This window comes from Nerophis ophidion, linkage group LG04 (genome assembly GCF_033978795.1).
Source record: "Nerophis ophidion isolate RoL-2023_Sa linkage group LG04, RoL_Noph_v1.0, whole genome shotgun sequence".
Lineage (NCBI taxonomy): Eukaryota > Metazoa > Chordata > Actinopteri > Syngnathiformes > Syngnathidae > Nerophis > Nerophis ophidion.
The window spans coordinates 64212068-64232389 of NC_084614.1; the positions used below are offsets into that span (position 1 = coordinate 64212068).

The 20322-nt window shown below is 38.6% G+C and overlaps 1 protein-coding gene across 1 annotated transcript in view; it reads left to right on the forward strand.

Annotated features, from left to right (window-relative positions):
* The window catches only part of zgc:77151 (uncharacterized protein LOC337153 homolog), a 45246-nt gene that overhangs the window by 23395 nt on the left and 1529 nt on the right, over positions 1-20322 (forward strand). The window contains exons 4-12 of the mRNA XM_061898788.1: positions 6549-6744; positions 6826-7056; positions 7142-7248; positions 8403-8550; positions 8658-8710; positions 8994-9091; positions 9560-9734; positions 10975-11172; positions 19230-20322. The exon at positions 19230-20322 is cut by the window's right edge and continues 1529 nt beyond it. Coding sequence (XP_061754772.1) covers positions 6549-6744; positions 6826-7056; positions 7142-7248; positions 8403-8550; positions 8658-8710; positions 8994-9091; positions 9560-9734; positions 10975-11172; positions 19230-20322 — 2299 coding nt within the window. The remainder of the gene's footprint in view (positions 1-6548; positions 6745-6825; positions 7057-7141; positions 7249-8402; positions 8551-8657; positions 8711-8993; positions 9092-9559; positions 9735-10974; positions 11173-19229) is intronic.

Consider the following 20322-nt stretch of genomic DNA (forward strand, 5'->3'; position numbering starts at 1 on the left):
CATATATCCAGCAATGAAAATGTCATTCCTATACATTGGGAGCGACAATGCCGTCATCTTAATATAATCTTGAGATGCTTCAAGAACTTCTATTAATAATAACCTTGGCTCTGCAACAAGGCCTTTTGTATTAATCCAAATGTTTTGTGAGGAATCTAAACAAGTTTAACCTTCAATAATATTTTATTCACTCATTTACACAGTTTATTAAAGAAATATTTTTAATTGTCACTTGTTTTATGCCTTTGTGGCAGTAAAAAAATACACACTATTGGTACTGCAAACTTCATATGATAACGCCAAGTATGCCATGTAAGGTGGACCACAATGCCATTGTTTGAACTACAAGAAGAAACTAACATCTCATAAATGAGCATTACACTGTAGAAACGACAATCCTGGCCACTGTGATGCACTATGGAATAGGCTGCTGCACAAAATTGTAAATCAGCTTGACTTTAGTGATCAACATATCTGCGTTAATGTGGATTTTTGTGTACGAATCCCCCCTCCTGCCTGCCACACGGTGTGTTAATGAGCTCACACCTGGGTACCGTGGGGGCAGTCAGAGTGAGGGTGCAGGGGGGCAGCTATAAAGACACATCCTCTGCACACTGTACATTCTCTCTTACATGTTTTTAATCACAGACAACCTTTTTAAGAAGCACAGTCTGTGTGACAAACCCCCGAAGGAAATATTTTCCAGTGAACCTTGAATATCCCAAAATCAGGCAAGCAGCGAGCACTGCTGTCTGTTTAATAAGTCTAGTGTTTTTTTTACTTCTATAAAAACAATATTTTGTGAAAAGATGCTTAGCAACACAACATTGGGTAGACCATTAGCAAATGCACACCATCAATAATCCATGCCATAAAAAGAACAGGATGTCAACCATTTCTGTTCGAAGAGACCTTTTCAGGATAATTTCTGTTCATCTGGGAGTTCCTGTGGAAACAAACCTGCCTGGGATAATATGTCCAGTTGTTGCCAAACTTGAACTATATACCGTATTTTTCGGATTATAAGTCGCTCCGGAGTACACGTGGCACGGCCCGAAAATGCATAATAAAAAAGGAAAAAAAACATATATACGTCGCACTGGACTATAAGTCGCATTTTTGGGGGAAATTTTTTTGATAAAATCCAACAGCAAGAATATACATTTGAAAGGCAATTTAAAATAAATAAAGAATAGTGAACAACAGGCTGAATAAGTGTACCGTATTTTTCGGACTATAAATCGCAGTTTTTCTCATAGTTTGGCCTGGGGTGCGACTTATACCCAGTAGCGACTTCTGTGCGAAATTATTAACACATTACTGTAAAATATCAAATAATATTATTTAGCTCATTCATAGACTAATAACATTTCATGGGATTTAGCGATTAAGAGTGACAGATTGTTTGTTTGGTAAACATATAGCATGTTCTATATCAGTGGTCTCCAACCACCGGGCCGCAGAAGAATTTTTTATTTAAAAAAAATATATATATTTTATTAAATCAACATAAAAAACACAATATACACTTACAATTAGCGCACCAACCACAAAAATATCCCTTTTTCATGACAAAAACGTCCCTTTTTCATGACAAAGAAAAAAAAAATCCGAAAAATAAAGTATCTACTGTACGAATGTATGGTAGACTGGTTGTGGGGGGTGGTAGGTGACGTCATTTGTGTGATCTGGCAATGACGCATGTGAGCAAACAAACATGAAAAGCAAGACAACAAATATATAAATAAGAAATACAAATTAATATATCAGGACCCACAGCTTGGTGAGAAGAGTGATACGTGCTTTTATGTTGACCTCTAACATTGTCCTATGAGACCAGAAAATGTCGCTAGTTGCTTTTTTTGACAAATATAGGGGAGTCTGAATACTCGACAAAGTTGCTAAATTGGCAATGCTGATCGCCCGCTCCTGTTACATTTTCTCTTTTGATTGTGTAAAGGAGCCGAGTTGGGATCCAATCTACTGTACGGAGGAGGCATTGTAACAACAAGATGAATTCTAGTCAGTCTCATTAAAGAGGACCTATGATGAATATTGTCTTTTCTGACTTAAAAATGTTACAGCATTGGATACTGGTGCTCTCAGACTGAGGAAACACAAAAAGATAAAATAAAGTATATTTATCTAATTGTGCTATATGCATATTGACGCCGATGTGCAACATCGACCGGAGATTGCACAGGTGTACCTAATGTTGTGATCGGGTAAATCTATATAATGTTTATGAAGTTTATTTTCGACCGTGTCTGGAAAAAAAAGTGATTTTTGGTTTTAATTTTCCTGAAGGAACTCTCCTTAAGGAATCAATAAAGTACTCTCTATCTATCTATCTATCTATCTATCTATCTGGTGACTATTTTAAGAAATATATTTAAATGGTGCACATTTGCAAAAAATAAATTAGGATTATTTTGGAGAGGGTGAAGCGTGGTTTGATTTGGAATTTGGGAACATCTTGCAGATGGACTCAAAAAACAGGTAATATAACTGACTGTGATGGAAGATGAAGACACTCAGTGGCATAGTGGTTAGAGTGTCTGCCCTGAGATTGGTAGGTTGTGAGTTCCCCGCCGGCCGAGTCATACCAAAGACTATAAAAACGGGACCCTTTACCTCCCTGCTTGGCACTCAGCATCAAGGGTTGGAATTGGGGGTAAAAACACCAACAATGATTACCCGGCGCGGCCACCGCTGCTGCCCGCTGCTCCCCTCATCTCCCAGGGGGTGAACCATACTTGCCAACCCTCCCAGATTTTCCGGGAGACTCCTGAAATTCAGCGCCTCTCCCGAAAACCTCCCGGGACAAATTTTCTCCCGAAATTCAGGCGGAGCTGGAGGCCACGCCCCCTCCAGCTCCATGTGGACATGAGTGACGTGTATAAAGAGCATGCCTGCCCAATGACGTTATAAATGTAGAATGATCCAGGGCGAGTTCTTGGTTTCTTATGTGGGTTTATTGTTAGGCAGTTTCATTAACGTCCTCCCAGCGCCGTAAAACAACACACAACAACAGCAGTCCGTTTTCGTCAACCGTAAAGCAGTTCGTCTGCCAAACAGCAATGCTGTGACATTCTTAAACAGGACAATACCGCCATCTACTGTACATGCATATGGTTGGAAAAACAAAGATGGACAATTCAACCCTTAACTCAACAATGAATAGATGAGTGTTATGTGTGTGTAAATGTGTAAATAAATGAACACTGAAATGTAAGTATTTATTTTATTTACATATATATATATATATATATATATATATATATATATATATATATATATATATATATATATATATATATATATATATATATATTAAATACTTGACTTGGTGAATCTATGAATCTAGCGGTAAATATACTCTTCCCCTCTTAACCACGCCCCCAACTACGCACCCCAGCCCCCCACCTCCTGAAATCGGAGGTCTCAAGGTTGGCAAGTATGGGGTGAACATGGGAATGGGTCAAATGCAGAGGACAACTTTCACCACACCTAGTGTGTGTGTGATAATCATTGGTACTTTACCTTAACTTTAACTTGACAAAGGCTATCCAATGCACAAGTGTTTTTAAATGTAGATTAAAATCATCATACTGTCGGTCCCATTTAAAGGAGTCATATTCTGATTGTGTTTATACATTTAAAACCCTTCCTTTTGGTCTACATAACGAGTATTGGGGTTTCTTTGTTCAAAAAGAGGTATAGTTTGTTTTACAGACAGTCTTCAAGCAGTTTTCTGACTGTCTCTTCTTGATGCGCTGTTTTGTGGGCGGTCTTTTGTATGTGCCTTCACTTCAACCGTGTCTTCAACTTGTCTGTAGGGATATACAGTGGGGCAAAAAAGTATTTAGTCAGCCACTGATTGTGCAAGTTCTCCCACTTAAAATATTGACAGAGGTCTGTAATTTTCATCATAGGTACACTTCAACTGTGAGAGACAGAATGTGAAAAAAAAATCACATTGTAGGAATTTTAAATAATTTATTTGTAAATTATGGTGGAAAATAAGTATTTGGTCAACCATTCAAAGCTCTCACTGATGGAAGGAGGTTTTGGCTCAAAATCTCACGATACATGGTGCCATTCATTCTTTCCTTAACACGGACAATCGCCCTGTCCCCTTAGCAGAAAAACAGCCCCAAAGCATGATGTTTCCACCCCCATGCTTCACAGTAGGTATGGTCTTCTTGGGATGCAACTCAGTATTCGTCTTCCTCCAAACACGACAAGTTGAGTTTATACCAAAATGGATACATGAATGATACAGCAGAGGATTGGGAGAATGTCTTGTGGTCAAATGAAACCAAAATAGAACTTTTTGGTATAAACTCAACTCGTCGTGTTTGGAGGAAGAAGAATACTGAGTTGCATCCCAAGAACACCACACCTACTGTGAAGCATAAGGGTGGAAACATCATGCTTTGGGGCTGTTTTTCTGCTAAGGGGACAGGACGATTAATCCGTGTTAAGGAAAGAAGAATGGGGACATGTATCGTGAGATTTTGAGCCAAAACCTCCTTCCATCAGTGAGAGCTTTGAATGGTTGACCAAATACTTATTTTCCACCATAATTTACAAATAAATTCTTTAAAATTCCTACAATGTGAATTCCTGGATTTTTTTTTTTTCACATTCTGTCTCTCACAGTTGAAGTGTACCTATGATGAAAATTACAGACCTTTCATCATTTTAAGTGGGAAAACTTGCACAATCGGTGGCTGACTAAATACTTTTTTGCCTCACTGTAACTATCAAAATCTCACAGTACAATATAATCACAGTATGAAGGCCACGATACGAGATTACTGTGGCATATGTACAACCAAAAAAAGCCTTAAAATGTTAGTGTGTAAAATGAAGTGGCAGGAATGTTTAGGATAAACACACTTACTGTAATTGAACACAAACATAATGCTAAAATGTGGTAATCATTTATATATTACTACAAACATGAATTTATGCAACATCTACTGTTTCATGCAAAAATTTTAAAAATAAAACTTCCAGTTGCGTGTCTTTAAAGTGACAATGCAAACATCCAGTGTAACAAGTGTAAAACAAGTCTTTCAACTTTTCCTTGCTGAGAAGCAGCGTCCTCCTGAGCTTACATGTTTATATCAGTCTGGAATATGCTGTTAACTAACAATTTAACTTTTAAACATGTAAATACCTCACAAACTGATGTTTGGCTTTGCTGGCTTCAAATATATTTTCTGAATGACAGTTTAAGAGGAGGCAACTTGTCCAAAGTGCACATCGCGACATCAACAGAGACGAGCGGTGGAATAAATGAATAGATAGATTAAGGATTTATCAAGTAGTTTTCCTCATATTTCCCGCATTAAACATCTTTTGGTAATTAGCTCTGTGCGATGTGACTGGCTGGCTCAGTGTCGCCTTGGAAAGACTTGAGACAAAACTGGCAAGCATTGCTTTGCAGAACGCAGACTTCATGAATAAACTTTGATTGGCTTTCTTACCTCCGCCAAAGAGGTTATGTTTTCGCCAGGGTTTGTTTGTCTTTTTGTTTGGCAAACATAACTCAAATATTAATAGGTAGATTTTGAGGAAAATAAACAATTCCTCTCATTGACTAAGAACACATGCCCCCCCACTTTGGCACCCGCGCTGGTTTCTGGGAGACGTAGTTTATTTTCACACCCGGCCAATGCTAAAGTGACGATAAAAATTACACTGCAAGTTTTTCTTTGATACCTTCAGGCGTCACGGTATTATTGTGAAGACATTGAAACTCTAATGCTGTGGTATCTACAATACCGTTACACCCCTACTTGTCCAGCCATGTTGTAGTTTTTGCGCTTCTATAAGGAGTCCAATCAATGACAGATAAGTTGGTTACTATACGCAATTTTGCATTAGAATTTGCAACAGCAGAGCATGCATGTGCATGTACGAACCAGTCCGCTCTACAACAAGAGGATAAAGAAAATGAAGGAGCTTATTGACTACAGCGTCCAATTACAATAGTAGACTCAGGCAAGGCTTTTCGGGTAATTGTCTACCATTCATGGACCTATCTGCTGACATAAAAACTGGGACCGTTATTATGTCAGCAGATATAAATTTGGCAAATTCCAAACGGCTCATTTGGAGGAAGCATGAAAAAAGGCAATATTATTTTATATATATCTTTCCAATGCCTCCATTGTTTGATTTCAAATTTTCGGGACTTATGCAAATCCCAAATACACAAAAACAGCTACCAATAGGTAAAGAAAATAGGTCCACTTTAAATGTTTATGAGCAACATCTTAATGGGTAGCACATAATTTAATTCTGGCAGTCTTAATTTATCAATGGCAGTCCTCCACAAATAAATTAATGTATGGGAAACACTGGAAATTAACACATGTAATAATTCTTCCACAAATGCCCCAATTTCCTTTAAACTCTGAATTTACACAGAGTACTCTATTATTACTGTATTTTGAGCCGATTGTAAATTTGCCTAATCCATGAGATTAGTTTAATATAATACATCAATTGATGTTTGCTGTGTGTTTGTGTAGGATGAGGTTCTGGCAGTGTCCCGAAAGATGGTGATACGTGTGGAGGATCTGGTGCGGTGGTCATGTGCAGAGCCAGCAGGTTGGAGCAGCAGGTCAAAAATAGATCCCTGTATCCTTAATGGGCTCCACAAACCGCCACAGAACAATGATGATGGTGGTGGCAACAACAAAACCTCAACAGACTGCAAGACTGAGAGTAAAAAATGCACAAAGCAAACCAGACCAACACCAAAAGTACACTTATCCTTACTTTTTCTGTCTTGCTTTTGTCCTCTAGATGGTGTAAAGGACTCTCAGAGTGTCAAAGTACTGAGCTACCCGCAGTACTGTCGCTTCCGCTCCCTGCAGAGGCGCATCCACGACGGTGCGAGGGGGCCGTCATTACAGGATGCCCACCTGTTGGCCCTGGGTGGTGTCCGAGTAACGCCAAGCATCCGCTTGATGTATTGCAGAGACACTTTTAACCACCCGACGCTGGAAAACAGCGTTAGCTTTTCCTGGCAGTTCAGTGAGTTTCCCAACATGCATCTGAAAAGCATTTTAGTCACATTTAATGTTATGTTGACACAAGTGATTCTGTGTTTTTGCTGCAGGGTGTCCATCGCTCAGTCTCAGAGGACGGCCTCGTAAAAGGAGAGGCCGTGACGGCAAAGACGGTTCAACCTGTAGTCAGTCAGAATCTTGGATTGAGAGGATGAAGGTAGATTTTTTTTTTAATTCAGTATATTTTTTGTACTCACTTGTTTTCATGCTTCTCCAGTCTGATTGTTCAAAACCTGGCCAGACATTATGTAATTAACTAAAAATATTTAAGGGGAACTGCACTTTTTTTTTTTTTTTTGCCCATCATTCACAATCTGTATGTCATTCTAGACGGCAAACAATGTAGGTGTTGGGTAATCTATCTATTCCGCCTATAAAGCAATCTAAAAAAACATCTAAACGCCTCCATCAACCTTTTTTATACTTGGTAAGAGTATATATTTCATGTAGTACCAGGCATATTCATAAGAACATGCAGCAACTATTACGTATTTTGGTCATTATAAACATACAGCGGCGTATGATTTCACATCGCATCACAGCGTACGTTATTTTCTTCATCAAAATACAAGTTTTACTAATCCTGGCAGACTTCATGTGAGACAAAAAAACTTACCTTGAGACAAATGATGAACCAGAACCCTTACATTGTTGATCCTGCATATAAGGAGGATGAGCTACAAGGTTTAGAAGCTCTGCTAAACAGATCCAGCTTTAGTGAAACACTAAGCATCGTGTACTGTAGCAGAATTACAAAGTGCTAAACAAGAACTATAAATATAGTAAAACAATCATTTACTGTACAAGGTCCACTCTCAAGACTTGTATTTTCCATTTGGATGATGAATTTGGCATAATTCTCTTAAGTAAAATGTTTTAAAAAGTTGATCCAAACAAGCATCATGTTGTCGACCAATTTCACAGTAGCCACAACCTTCTGCTATACACGTTTGATGCATGATTTGTAATTCTGCACAAACTTTCACCTACTCAGAGACAATGCAGCAGCTCACTGGCTCAGTATGTCAATAGCTGCATGAGCTAGCTACCTCTCTGCAATCAAGGCGCTGCTAAAAGTAATTTTTTGGCATTAGAGATTATAATAACAATGTTGCTAATATTTGGTTAATATTCATACAGCTCATGACATTTAAGTAGGGTATTATTGGCAGTTTTGAAAAAAAATTTAGAGGCTTTATGGGCAGGATAAATGACTCCCATTAGCTGCATTATTAGCCGTCTAGTACAAGCCATAGAAAAACAATAATTCTTTGTATTGTTTCTCATCCAACAATAATGTTTTCCTCTCAGGAGAACGTAATGGGCAGTGTGGAGGAGGGCGGCGAGGACAGCTGGCTCCCTCACCCTGACGAGCAGCTGTTCCTGGATGAGCTCTTCTCCTTCATGGACCACCTTGGCTCGCCTATCCACAAAGTGCCCAACCTTGGCTTTAAGAAGAGTGAGTTTGTCTCAAGCGTAAAATTAATCCTCTGACTCTGTTTTCTAAATGTATTTGTTGTATTTTGCATGTATTACCTGCCGTGTCCATCTTGGACCTTATCGCAGTTGACCTCTTCCTCATGTACTCAGTGGTCAGACGACTCGGAGGTTATGAAAAGGTGAGATGTCTGTCTGATAATTAGTTTGTGTGCGTGTGCGCGCGTGTCTCCATTACAAAAGTACAAAGATCGCTTCAGTACAGCAGCTGAATTGAGAGGACAGAAGGAGTTTTGTTGTGAAATGCTGGAACTCCTCTTTGTATTTATTGTAGAGCTTCTTTTTTTCCAGCTCATTCTCTCAAAAAAATATAATTGCTAAGAAAATTTCATGTCTCAATTAATTTCTCTAATACCCACAAATATGATGGAGCAGTGGAATTATACTTTCTGTTTTGTGTGCCAGGTGACATCAGACCGTTTGTGGAAAATAGTTTACAACGAGTTGGGAGGATGTCCCGGCAGCACCAGCGCCGCAACCTGCACCAGGAGACACTACGAGAGGTCGGATTGATGCACTCTTTGGAAAAAAAAAATTCTTATTGTTATAGAATGTGTTAGTGTGTGTGTATGTATATATGTGTGTGTGTGTATATATATATATATATATATATATATATATATATATATATATATATATATATATATATATATATATATATATATATATATATATATATATGTATATATATGTATATATATATATATATATATATATGTATATATATATGTATATATATGTATATATATATATATATATATATATATGTATATATATATGTATATATATATATATATATATATATATATATATATGTATATATATATGTATATATATATATATATATGTATGTATGTATGTATGTATGTGTGTGTGTATATATATGTGTGTGTATATATATACATATATATGTATATATATATGTGTGTGTATATATGTATATATATATATAATAGTTTTTTTTTTCTCAGGCTGATGCTCCCTTATGAAGAGCACTTGCGAGCTGGAGGCCTGGAACTCAAAATCCCAGTATCCTCCTTGCCTGTGAAGCCCAAAGGGATCAGAGGGAGGAAGCCACTTCCACGAGGCAGAAAACCCGGACCTAAAGTGAAAGACAAGATGACTGTCACTCCCCCTACTGGCACTGTAAGAAAAACACTTGTTCCTCTACTCCAAAGACCTTTTGTCCCTACAGCCATGTACGTCATCTTTTTGAACAAATAAGCACCCTTAACAGCAACCTTTGTTTTACTCCTCAGTTAAAGAATAACAATTGATTGAGATCGTATCGAGGGATAAAATTTGCCTTTTTTTTTTAACTGATTGGCTTATGAGCTAACCATTAAAGCTTCAATGTAAAGTACTGGTAATAGATCCAAATGTTGATAACTACAGTATTCATACCTAGTAGAGTAATAGTATAGAAGCGATAATGAAGTGATAAGATCGATATTTTTTATTTGTATTATTATTATTATAAAATATGTTTTTACTATTGTTTACAAACTAAATGATTACATCTCTGGATACAAGAAGACTTTGGAGGAAAAACCCATATTATTTAAATTAAAGCCAATAGTAGTTTTGGCTTTTGTTCAGTTATTGGGCACTGAACTCTTAATTTTTTTATGTAGCGTTCATTACCACACAATTAATGAAATCATCTGATTTACAACAGATCTAGCAAATTCTAAATTGAATTAGATAAGATTCATAAAAATGTGTTATTGTGTTTGCTTTAGTTACTTTCTATAAAACAGTTTCAGTACTATAATCTGTTGTCAAAGTATCGGATCGGAATGGTAGGCCAAAAATGTTGATCAGGACATCCCTAACAATTAATTTTACCTAGTAACCACCTGCAGAGAAGAATTTGCATTTATAAAGCTGAATGTAGCTCAAAATTAGGGATTGTTTAAATCATGTAATAAAACCAATGTTGTAATGTGTCACAAAAGTAACTAGTGACGTAATAAAAGACTGTGTTGATAACATTTTGATTCAATCACAGTGCAGTAGCGTATGTTGCATTTGAAATCTTGTGCTGACCAGTTGTGGTTTTAAATAATCTTCACAATTCTGTTCACTCAATCTATATACAGTACTCCCCTTGCTGTCACTTGAGTGTCTGTCCCTATAATCAATTGCTGCGTTATTGTTTCGTCAAAAGCTATACATCTTAAAATTGAGTGTAATATTTCAGAATTCAACCGTTGTTTTGTTGAAACTAACTCAAAAGTAGTATTCACAAATACAGCAACTGTAATACTGTAATACTGTATACCTATAACCTTTTGTATGGCATTAACTTGGCGAACAGCGAATTCAACTGAATGATGATCCCCCTGAATGAAATACTTCTGTGTCAATATTTTGTTCCAAACAGGTCACCAACTTAGATGGGACAGTGGTAATAAAGCGAGGCCGAGGCAGACCGCCAGGCAAACGGAACAAGGCCACGCTGATTGCTCAGGCGAAAGTGCTGGCTCAGCAGCAAGCAAAGGCAGCAAGTGTCGTGTCTCTGAGACCTCTCCTTCCTGCCCGAATCAGCACCAACGGGGTGACACCCAGCAGCGTACATCAAGTAAGATCTCAAATATTTTAAGACCTGTTTTTTACACTTTGATTCAAACAGTTAGCACTACTAAAGGGTGATAGACACCATATGCAATAGAAACCATGTATTGTTTCCCATGTTAAAATTTTTAATCCCATCCATGTTAATGATGCACTTTAGTGCTAATGCGCAAAATTGAGAGCAAAAACCTGTAACAAGCTGCAATGCATTGTTGATGTAATTAGTACATAATAGAAAGTGAACAGGAAATTTGGCTGTGAAAAAAAACTATACACTGCAGAGTGTGTGGGGCAACAATTCCAGCAAAGTGCAGTACTACGACTAATGTCTTTTACCGCCTCAAAAGTAAACACAATGTTGAACACGAACAATTTTCTGTTATTTAGGAAAGCATAAACTAAATTTACTGCCTTCTGCAATCTATCGCACTTTTTACTGTCAATAATGTAGCAGTATTGGAAAGACACTTACATTATTTATATTCCAAAGAATATAATAGAATTAGGAATGGGCAATATGGCCTAAAATCTATATCACAATATATATTGCAGCCTCCTGCGATCTCATAATATATTATTTGGTATGTTCATGAAAATGGAACCATTTCAAAATGGTTTACAAGGCTCCTAAGTTAGCTGTATTTTATTACTGTATTGCATTTAGGTGTTGGGCGATATAACTGAAAACTATATCACGATATACGTTTGTATATTGGTCTGTTGTTAATTATTTAGATTTTTTATGACCTTAAGACAATATGGACCAGGAGAAAAAATTGTAAATATTAACATTTTAATTTGAAATGTGACCTTCCTCTGATATCCCTTTCGCTATCAAGGCAGAAAGGAAATGTAACCATGGAAAACAATCAATAAAAGGAAACATAATTCTAAAATCACAATATAGACTTAACAACAACATCTTTAGGGTGCACAAATAAGGAATATGCAAGTAATTCCAAATAAAGTTCAACAAAATAGTGCAAATTGTGAAAATGTAAACTTTGAGAAACCTGGGAAGAACAGGTATTTGCAGGTTTAGTGCCAGGAAGTTACATAGTCTGTAACATATAATCTGGTCTGTTATTCTTATTTAAGTATGGAAATTAATTTATCCTATGCAGTAATTATTATTTGAATATTTTTTAACCAAACTATTTTAAAGTGGCAGCACCTGAGTGTGTTTATTTAACAGTAGAATTAACTGAACGGAGTGAGTCCTTTTTTCACTCATTCACAATTTTTGTCTTGGTAGGCGTAGAGCAAGACCGCTCGCTTACAAACAGACATTGCCTCCCAATACGCAACTCAGTAGTGACAAGTTCTGCACAGTAACAAAAATTCAGTGGAAACAATATGATTACAAAGTCAAATGTCCCATTGTGGCAATATATCAACTTCCTCCCGTAGGGCCATACGAGCCTATAAACACAGACGAACTAGCAAGAATGCCTTGATCCAGTGAGGACAACAACTAAAAAAAAGACAACTAAGCATAGTGTTTTGGTTCAATATTTTAGTTAAATTTTTGCTTGCAGAGATGAGAGTCCATTTTTATCTTTTGTTTGTTTATTAATTTAGGATAACTAAAAGTTACATAGGGCAGCACGGTGTTGCAGGGGTCAGTGCATGTGCCTCACAATACGAAGGTCCTGAGTAGTCTTGAGTTCAATTCTGGACTCGGGATCTTTCTGTGTGAAGTTTGCATGTTCTCTCCGTGACTATGTGGGTTCCCTCCGAGGTCTCCGACTTTCTCCCACCTCCAAAAGACATGCACCTCGGGATAGGTCTATTGGCAACACTAAATTGGCCCGAGCGTGTGAATGTTGTCGGTCTATCTGTGTTGGCTCTGCGATGAGATGGCGACTTGTCCATGGTGTACACCGCCTTCCGCCCATGTGCAGCAGAGATGGGCTCTAGCAACACCCGCGACCCGGAATGGGACAAGCAGTAGAAAATCAATGGATGGATAAAAGTGACTTACCTTCCAGTACATTGGAATGTAAGAACAGTGGTAAACAATTCTACAGTAATGAGAAATACAATTTGATATCCTTTAAAATGGTTACTTGTATTATTATTATATGTTATGATTACATGACACTATAAACACTTTATATTTTATATGGGTGTATATACCAGGGTATCCGCGGGGTCTTAAAAAGTAAAAAAAGGCTTCAATCCAATACATTTAATTTAGGCCTTAAAATGTCTAAAATTCTCCTACTATCTCATAAAAGGTCTAAAATACAATTTTGAAAGGTCTTACAAATCTATTGATGTTCCTTTTATTTAAAACATGCATAAACTCCAGTCTTGCTTTGAAATTGTTCTATTTTTGAGAACGCTATAACGTCAGTCACTACACAGTGGAGTGCTGCACGGTCCAAATTTGTCAAACACCACCAGCTACTGCTGTGCGCGCGCAGCTGTGGGTCGACCGCTCAGTTAGCATAGTAGTGGAGAAAACTTAACGAAATCCCGCAGCAAAGCCAAATTACTTGCATAATATTGGGTAAGTAAAAGTTAAACGATTTGTGTCTCCTGAACGATCAATTTAATGCATGGTTGAAGCTGGTAGTTGGAAACGTATAAAGTGTTTAGTACCCAGATGTGCAGCCATCAAGGAGGGAAGCGTTTGTAAACATGGCGGTGAAAGAGAATGGAATGATAATGTAAAGGTAAACAATCTGGGATAAGTCTGTGTTAAAAGATGCTGAAACGGTTAAAAGATGCTGAAACGCCACAAACACTTGCACAACTTTACAAAGATAAACGTAACCCCCCCAAAGGAGATCAATATGAGATGTTTAGTAGTGAAATCATACTATGCATACAGTAAGCACTTGCTAATTTATCTGTGGTAGTAGTGTACTCAGCAGTAAAACTATTAAATAAAAAACATAAGTCTCTTATAATATTTCTATTGGTTGTTCCAATTAGGGCTGGGCGATATGGCCTTTTTTTAATATCGCGATATTTTTAGGCCATATCGCGATATACGATATATATCAGTATTTTGCCTTAGCCTTGAATGAACACTTGATACATACAATCACAGCAGGATGATGATTCTATATGTCTACATTAAAACATTTTTTTTCATACTGCATTAAAAAATGATAATTTGAAACGTTCATGCAGAGAAGGAAATCACAACTAAGTCAATTTACCAAAACGGTATTCTAAGTCAATTTACCAAAACTGTATTTATTAAAGTTATTAGCAAATGACTTTTCAAATTATGCTACATATTAGCAGTAATGCTATTTTTGGTAGCAACGCTTGTGCCCCACACTTGACAAATTAAAGTTCTCTATTCGACATATTCCCACTTGAAGCTGAACCACCGCCAGACCATGGACCCCGTGCTGTTTTTCTTGGGAATTAATTCTTCCTAAATTTGTTACCAGATTCGCACCTTCGCAACACCCTCGTTAGCATCACGGCTAACGTTAGCCACGCTGCTACCTCTCTGCTGGGCGAGGGCGTATACGTATGTGACGTATGACATGACAGTATGTGACGTATGTAAGAACCTGCGCTTACACTCTGTGAGAAGGAGACACAAGAAGGAGTGGGAAGAGCCTGTAGTGTAATGCCCGCAGCTAAAAACAACTGTGTGAGAACGTATACTCGAATATTACGATATAGTCATTTTCTATATCGCACGGAGACAAACCCGCGATATATCGCGTATATCGATATATCGCCCAGCCCTAGTTCCAATGAATTTAGGTCAGCTTCTCATGGCTAATCTTTTCTCCAAGTTTATACAGCAACCAACATTAAAAGCGGTTGCCTGTTTAATGTTTACAGTCATCTTATTGTGGGGTGAGGAAAACAATGGAGATTTGCGAATGTCATCTTATTATACCTAAATAAAAACTCTTCTTTTTGTATTAGCAATATGTTTGAAAATAAAACGGTAAAAACACACCGGATACAAAATGAGCTGAGCACAATCGAATGTTGTCCACATTATTCACATCCAAATTCTGTTTGAGACTTGCAAGCTATAATCACCTTCCTTCTTTTTAGACATCACTCTGTCTGCACACACTGTTTTTCACAACTTTGTGCAGATACAGTAGAACTTTAGATGTTTTTATTGCTTTGCTCAATTCTGATAGATGAAAAAAACATTACCAAAGTTAACCATTTGGCTTTAGCAGTGATGCTAACTGTCCCCAACACAGACAATATATTGCTGTGCTTTCCTCTACCATTGCTGATGTTGATGTTACATAAAAACATTTAATAAGAAGCACACTGCACCATTTGCTATGGCAAATCTGAAAATTATTTATTATTATTATTTCCCATTCTTGCTTGACGTACAGCTTAAGTTGTTCAACAGTCCGGGGTCTCCGGACTTCATCTTCACTTTTTCAATGGGAGACAGGTCTGGATTTCAGGCAGGCCAGTCTAATACCCGCATGCTTTTACTACCAAGCCACGCTATTGTAACTCGTGCAGAATGTGGCTTGGCATTGTCTTGCTAAAATAAGCAGGTACGTCCATGAAAAAGACGTTGCTTGGTTGGCAACATATGTTGCTCCAAAACCTGTATGTACCTTTCAGCATTAATGGTGCCTTCACAGATGTGTAAGTTACCCATGCCTTGGCCACTAATACACCCCCATACCATCACAGATACTGGATACTGGCTTTTAAACTTTGCGCCTATAACAGTCTGGATGGTTCTTTTCCTCTTTGGTCCGGAGGACATGACGTCCACAGTTGCCATATAAAATGTGGACTCGTCACACCACAGAACACATTTCCACATTATGTCAGTCCATTTAGATGAGCTTGGGCCCAGGGAAGCCTGCAGTGTTTCTGGGTGTTGTTGATAAATGGATTTTGTTTTGGATAGTAGAGTTTTAACTTGCACTTACAAATGTAGCGACAAACTGTAGTTACTGACAGTGGTTTTCTTAATTGTTCCTGAGCCCATGTGGTGATAACCTTTACACACTGATGTTGCTTTTTGATGCAGTACTGCCTGAGGGATCAAGAGTTAGGGCATTACCCCTTACGTGCAGGGATTTCTCAAGATTCTCTGAACCTTTTGATGATATTACAGACCGTAGATGGTGAAATCCATGAATTCCTTGCAATAGCTCATTGAGAAATGTTGTTCTTAAACTGTTCGACAATTTGCTCACACATTTGTTCACAAAGTGGTGACCCTTGTACCATCCTTGTTTGTGAAGGACTGAACATTTCATAGAAGCTGCTTTTATCCCCAATCATGGCGCACACCTGTTCCTAATTAGCCTGTTCACCTGAAGTATGTTCCAAATAAGCATTATATGAGCATTCCTCAACTTCCTCAGTCTTTTTTGCCACGTGTGCCAGTTTTTTTTTAAACACGTTGCAGGCATCAAATTCCAAATGAGCTAATATTTGCAAAAAAATTACAAAGTTTACCAGTTCGAACGTTAAGTATCCTGTCTTTGCAGTGTATTCAATTGAATATAGGTAGAGAAGGATTTTCTAATCATTGTATCCTGTTTTTATTTACGATTTACACAGCGTGCCAACTTCACTGGTTTTGGGTTTTATAGTTAAAAGCTTTGAGTCTGTCTGCTCTGCATAAAGCCAAATATTTTGGAAAATGAATTATTCCATATTGTGCTAATGCAGGGGTCGGGAACCTTTTTGACTGAGAGAGCCATGATAGCCAAATATTTTAAAATGTAATTCCGTGAGAGCCGTACAGTATTTCATAACACTGAATACAACTACATGTGTGCCTTTTTTAAGTAGGACCAACATTTTTAGAGTATAATAAATCTCTTATTCTTATTAATAACATTGTTATTCTGAAGTTAACCAATAATGAATAAAATACGTCTAACAAACAGGTGCTGAAGAAAACGGATTGATGGATTAAGATGCATGAGAATGTTTTATATTCTGAATGTTATCTTTAACAATGATTACCAGCGGAATTATTCATTACTTATCGTGTTAAGCAATGTCAGTTAAGATTTATCTGAGAGCCAGATGCAGTCATCAAAAGAGCCACATCTGGCTCTAGAGCCATAGGTTCCCTACCCCTGTGCTAATGTATGGCACCTTAAGACAAGAATTTGTTGAATGACAGTCTGAAAGTAACGTATTCTTCCTTTGCTTATTATTTTTGTAGTTTTATGCATTTTTATGTATAAAATATAAAAATCTTCAATCACAGTTTCTGAGCGAGAAAAATCGCAGTTAGGTTTTATTTCCAAATCGTGCAGCCCTCGTTTATGAATCAGGATTATTTTGAACATGCACCTAATTAGAGTATTATGCATCACATTGTTTCAGTTTATCTTCACAAGGTTCGAAAAGTAGTAGGAAGAAGCAAGGCTTATTTCATCCCATCCCTTTTCCTTTTTCATAGCAGTTACTTACACATATTCCTGTTTTCCATTTATACACAATTTAATAAAATAGTTAAATAATGATCGTATAGTGAGATGGATAAGATTATCTCATTTTTCAATCAAGTTTAAAATGTTTCTCAGGATTCTCCTTTTTTGTACTTTAACACTTTTAAGTTTGAACATTTTCATAAACTGCATCATATTAGTACATTTTTTTGACGTGTTTTAGTTCCACATACTGATTGACACACTGAAGGTTTTAGGTGCTGTACATGCATACAAATGTTTTAAATTAGCTTTTTCTTTAAAGGGGAACATTATCACAATTTCAAAAGGGTTAAAAACAATAAAAATCAGTTCCCAGTCGCTTGTTGTATTTTTTGAAGTTTTTTTCAAAATTTTACCGGTCTCGGAATATCCCTAAATAAAACTTTAAAGTGCCTTATTTTTGCTCTCTGCGAAGACACTGCCCATTTCCCTGTGACGTCACACAGTGCTGCCAATGTAAACAAACAATGGGAATACCACAGCAAGATATAGTGTCATTAGCTCGGATTCAAACTCGGATTTCAGCGACTTAAGCGATTCAACAGATTACGCACGTATTTAAACAGATGGTTGGAGTATGAAAATATTGAAGAAGAAACTGAAGCTATTGAGCGAATAGCTATTGACGCTATTCATAGCCATAGCATGGCCGAATAGCTGCGTTAGCATCGCCGGTAAAATGTGCTGACCAAACGATCAGGACTTTCGCATCTTTTGACACTGGAGCAACTTAAATCCGTCGATTGGTAAGTGTTTTTTTCGCATTAAATGTGGGTGGGAGGAAACGTAATATAGTTGCAAATTCATCTGCCGGTTATCCATACATCTCTGTGCCATGTCTGCTTTAGCACCGCCGGTAAATAGCATGTTAGAATCGATTAGCTGGCAGTCAACATCAACAAAACTCGCCTTTGTGATTTCGTTGAGTATCGTTGCAAATGCATCTGCAGGTTATCCATACATCTCCGTGCCATGTCTGCCTTAGCATCGCCGGTAAAATGTGGAGAAACTCCAGCACATTCAATGGGGGTCTGGCGGCAGACACTTTGGCATCTTCGGGCCAGTGGTGCAACTTGAATCCCTCCCTGTTAATGTTGTTACACCCTCCGACAACACACCGTCGAGGCATGATGTCTCCAAGGTTCCAAAAAATAGTCAAAAAAACGGAAAATTACAGAGCTGATACCCGGTGTTTTTAATGTGTTGAAAATGAAAAGGGCGGGTGTGTTACCTCGGCGACGTCACATTCTGACGCCATCGCTTCCAGCGTGATAAACAGAAAGGCGTTTAATTCGCCAAAATTCACCCATTTAGAGTTCGGAAATCGGTTAAAATAATAGATGGTCTTTTTTCTGCACCATCAAGGTATATATTGACGCTTACATAGGTCTGGTGATAATGTTCCCCTTTAAGGTTATCTTTCTTTTATTTTGTTGAGAGGAATGTTGTACATTCTTGGGTAAGAGGTTATTGTTAGCTTTGTACATATATTTAGCTTTTTGCAAATGCACCAAATCATTGATTTCAATATTTTTAATTGTTGCAATATGGAGTTGAGACTGTATCGCTCATCCCTAGTTAGTTAGCTGTGTTTTTAACCAAACAAAATCGTGACACTTCCATCTTCTCCTTCCAGGTGACGCCGCCACTCTCTTCTCCTTCCATGCAGTCCATCCAGCCAACCATCTTCCCTGTCAACATGCCCCTGACCCCTGACCTCTCCCCAATGTCCACCCCCTTCGTCCCCTTCCAGCCCAAGCCAAAAGACACAAAGGATCGAGTGGAGTCAGCAGCTCTGCCTCCGGGCATCCTCCTCTCAGCCCTGCCTCGCCATTTTGTGGGTGGGTCTTTGGGTGGCTTCAGCCCCATCAAAGGTCTATGTCCCTTGGATGTGCTCAGGAACTGTGTGGGCTTCCAGAGAATCCCCCAGAGCCCGGCCCTTACTTCCCAAGAGCCGATCCAGCAACACGCCACTATCTACACCCCACAGCTAAAACACGAAAGGTCAGAAAGCCCTCGGCCGAGCGGAGAGCAGGTGCCACCTCCTCCCCACCCGCTTCCACTGCAACACAATTTGTTGTCAAGTCGCAATGTGGATGAAGACGCCCACAGAGGAGGCATCCGGGATGCCAGAAACCGTCACCCTCTTCCTCCCCTGCGGGTCCTGCCTTTGGATATAGACTGCAGTGTTCAGGTACGACAGCTGATGAGGACTCGTCTGGGCGCGACTCAGTTCCAGACTTTCACCCGCCGACTTTCTGAGGCGCTGTCCCAAGACCTGAGTGCCAAGCCCCCATGCTCACCCATCACCCCTCCCCCAGAACAAGCCCTGCCCCTCAACCTCAGCAAGCGCTTTATGAATAAAAGACCCAGCAGCGAGACACCTGAGCAGAGTCTCGCTTCGACTAACGGAACCACAGATGAGCCGTCGCCTAAGAAAGTAAGACCTGACTCTTTGGAGCAAGCGGAGGAATTCAGCCTAAGCGGGAGGTCCGCCTCGGGGAGCCCAGGAACGGAAGGCCAAGGGGTGGGACTCAAGAACCAGGAAGAACCAGCTGACCTGAGCTCCCCATGCAGGATCAGGGCCTTCCTGCTTGGGCTACCACCGTTCCAGGTCAAACTGGACGAGGATCTGAACGGGAGGTTTGGAAAGGTCCTTCCTTTGGGATCTGAGGTTGAAAACCAGAGGATTGTTACAGAGGGAGCACAGAATAAGAAAGAAGCGGAAG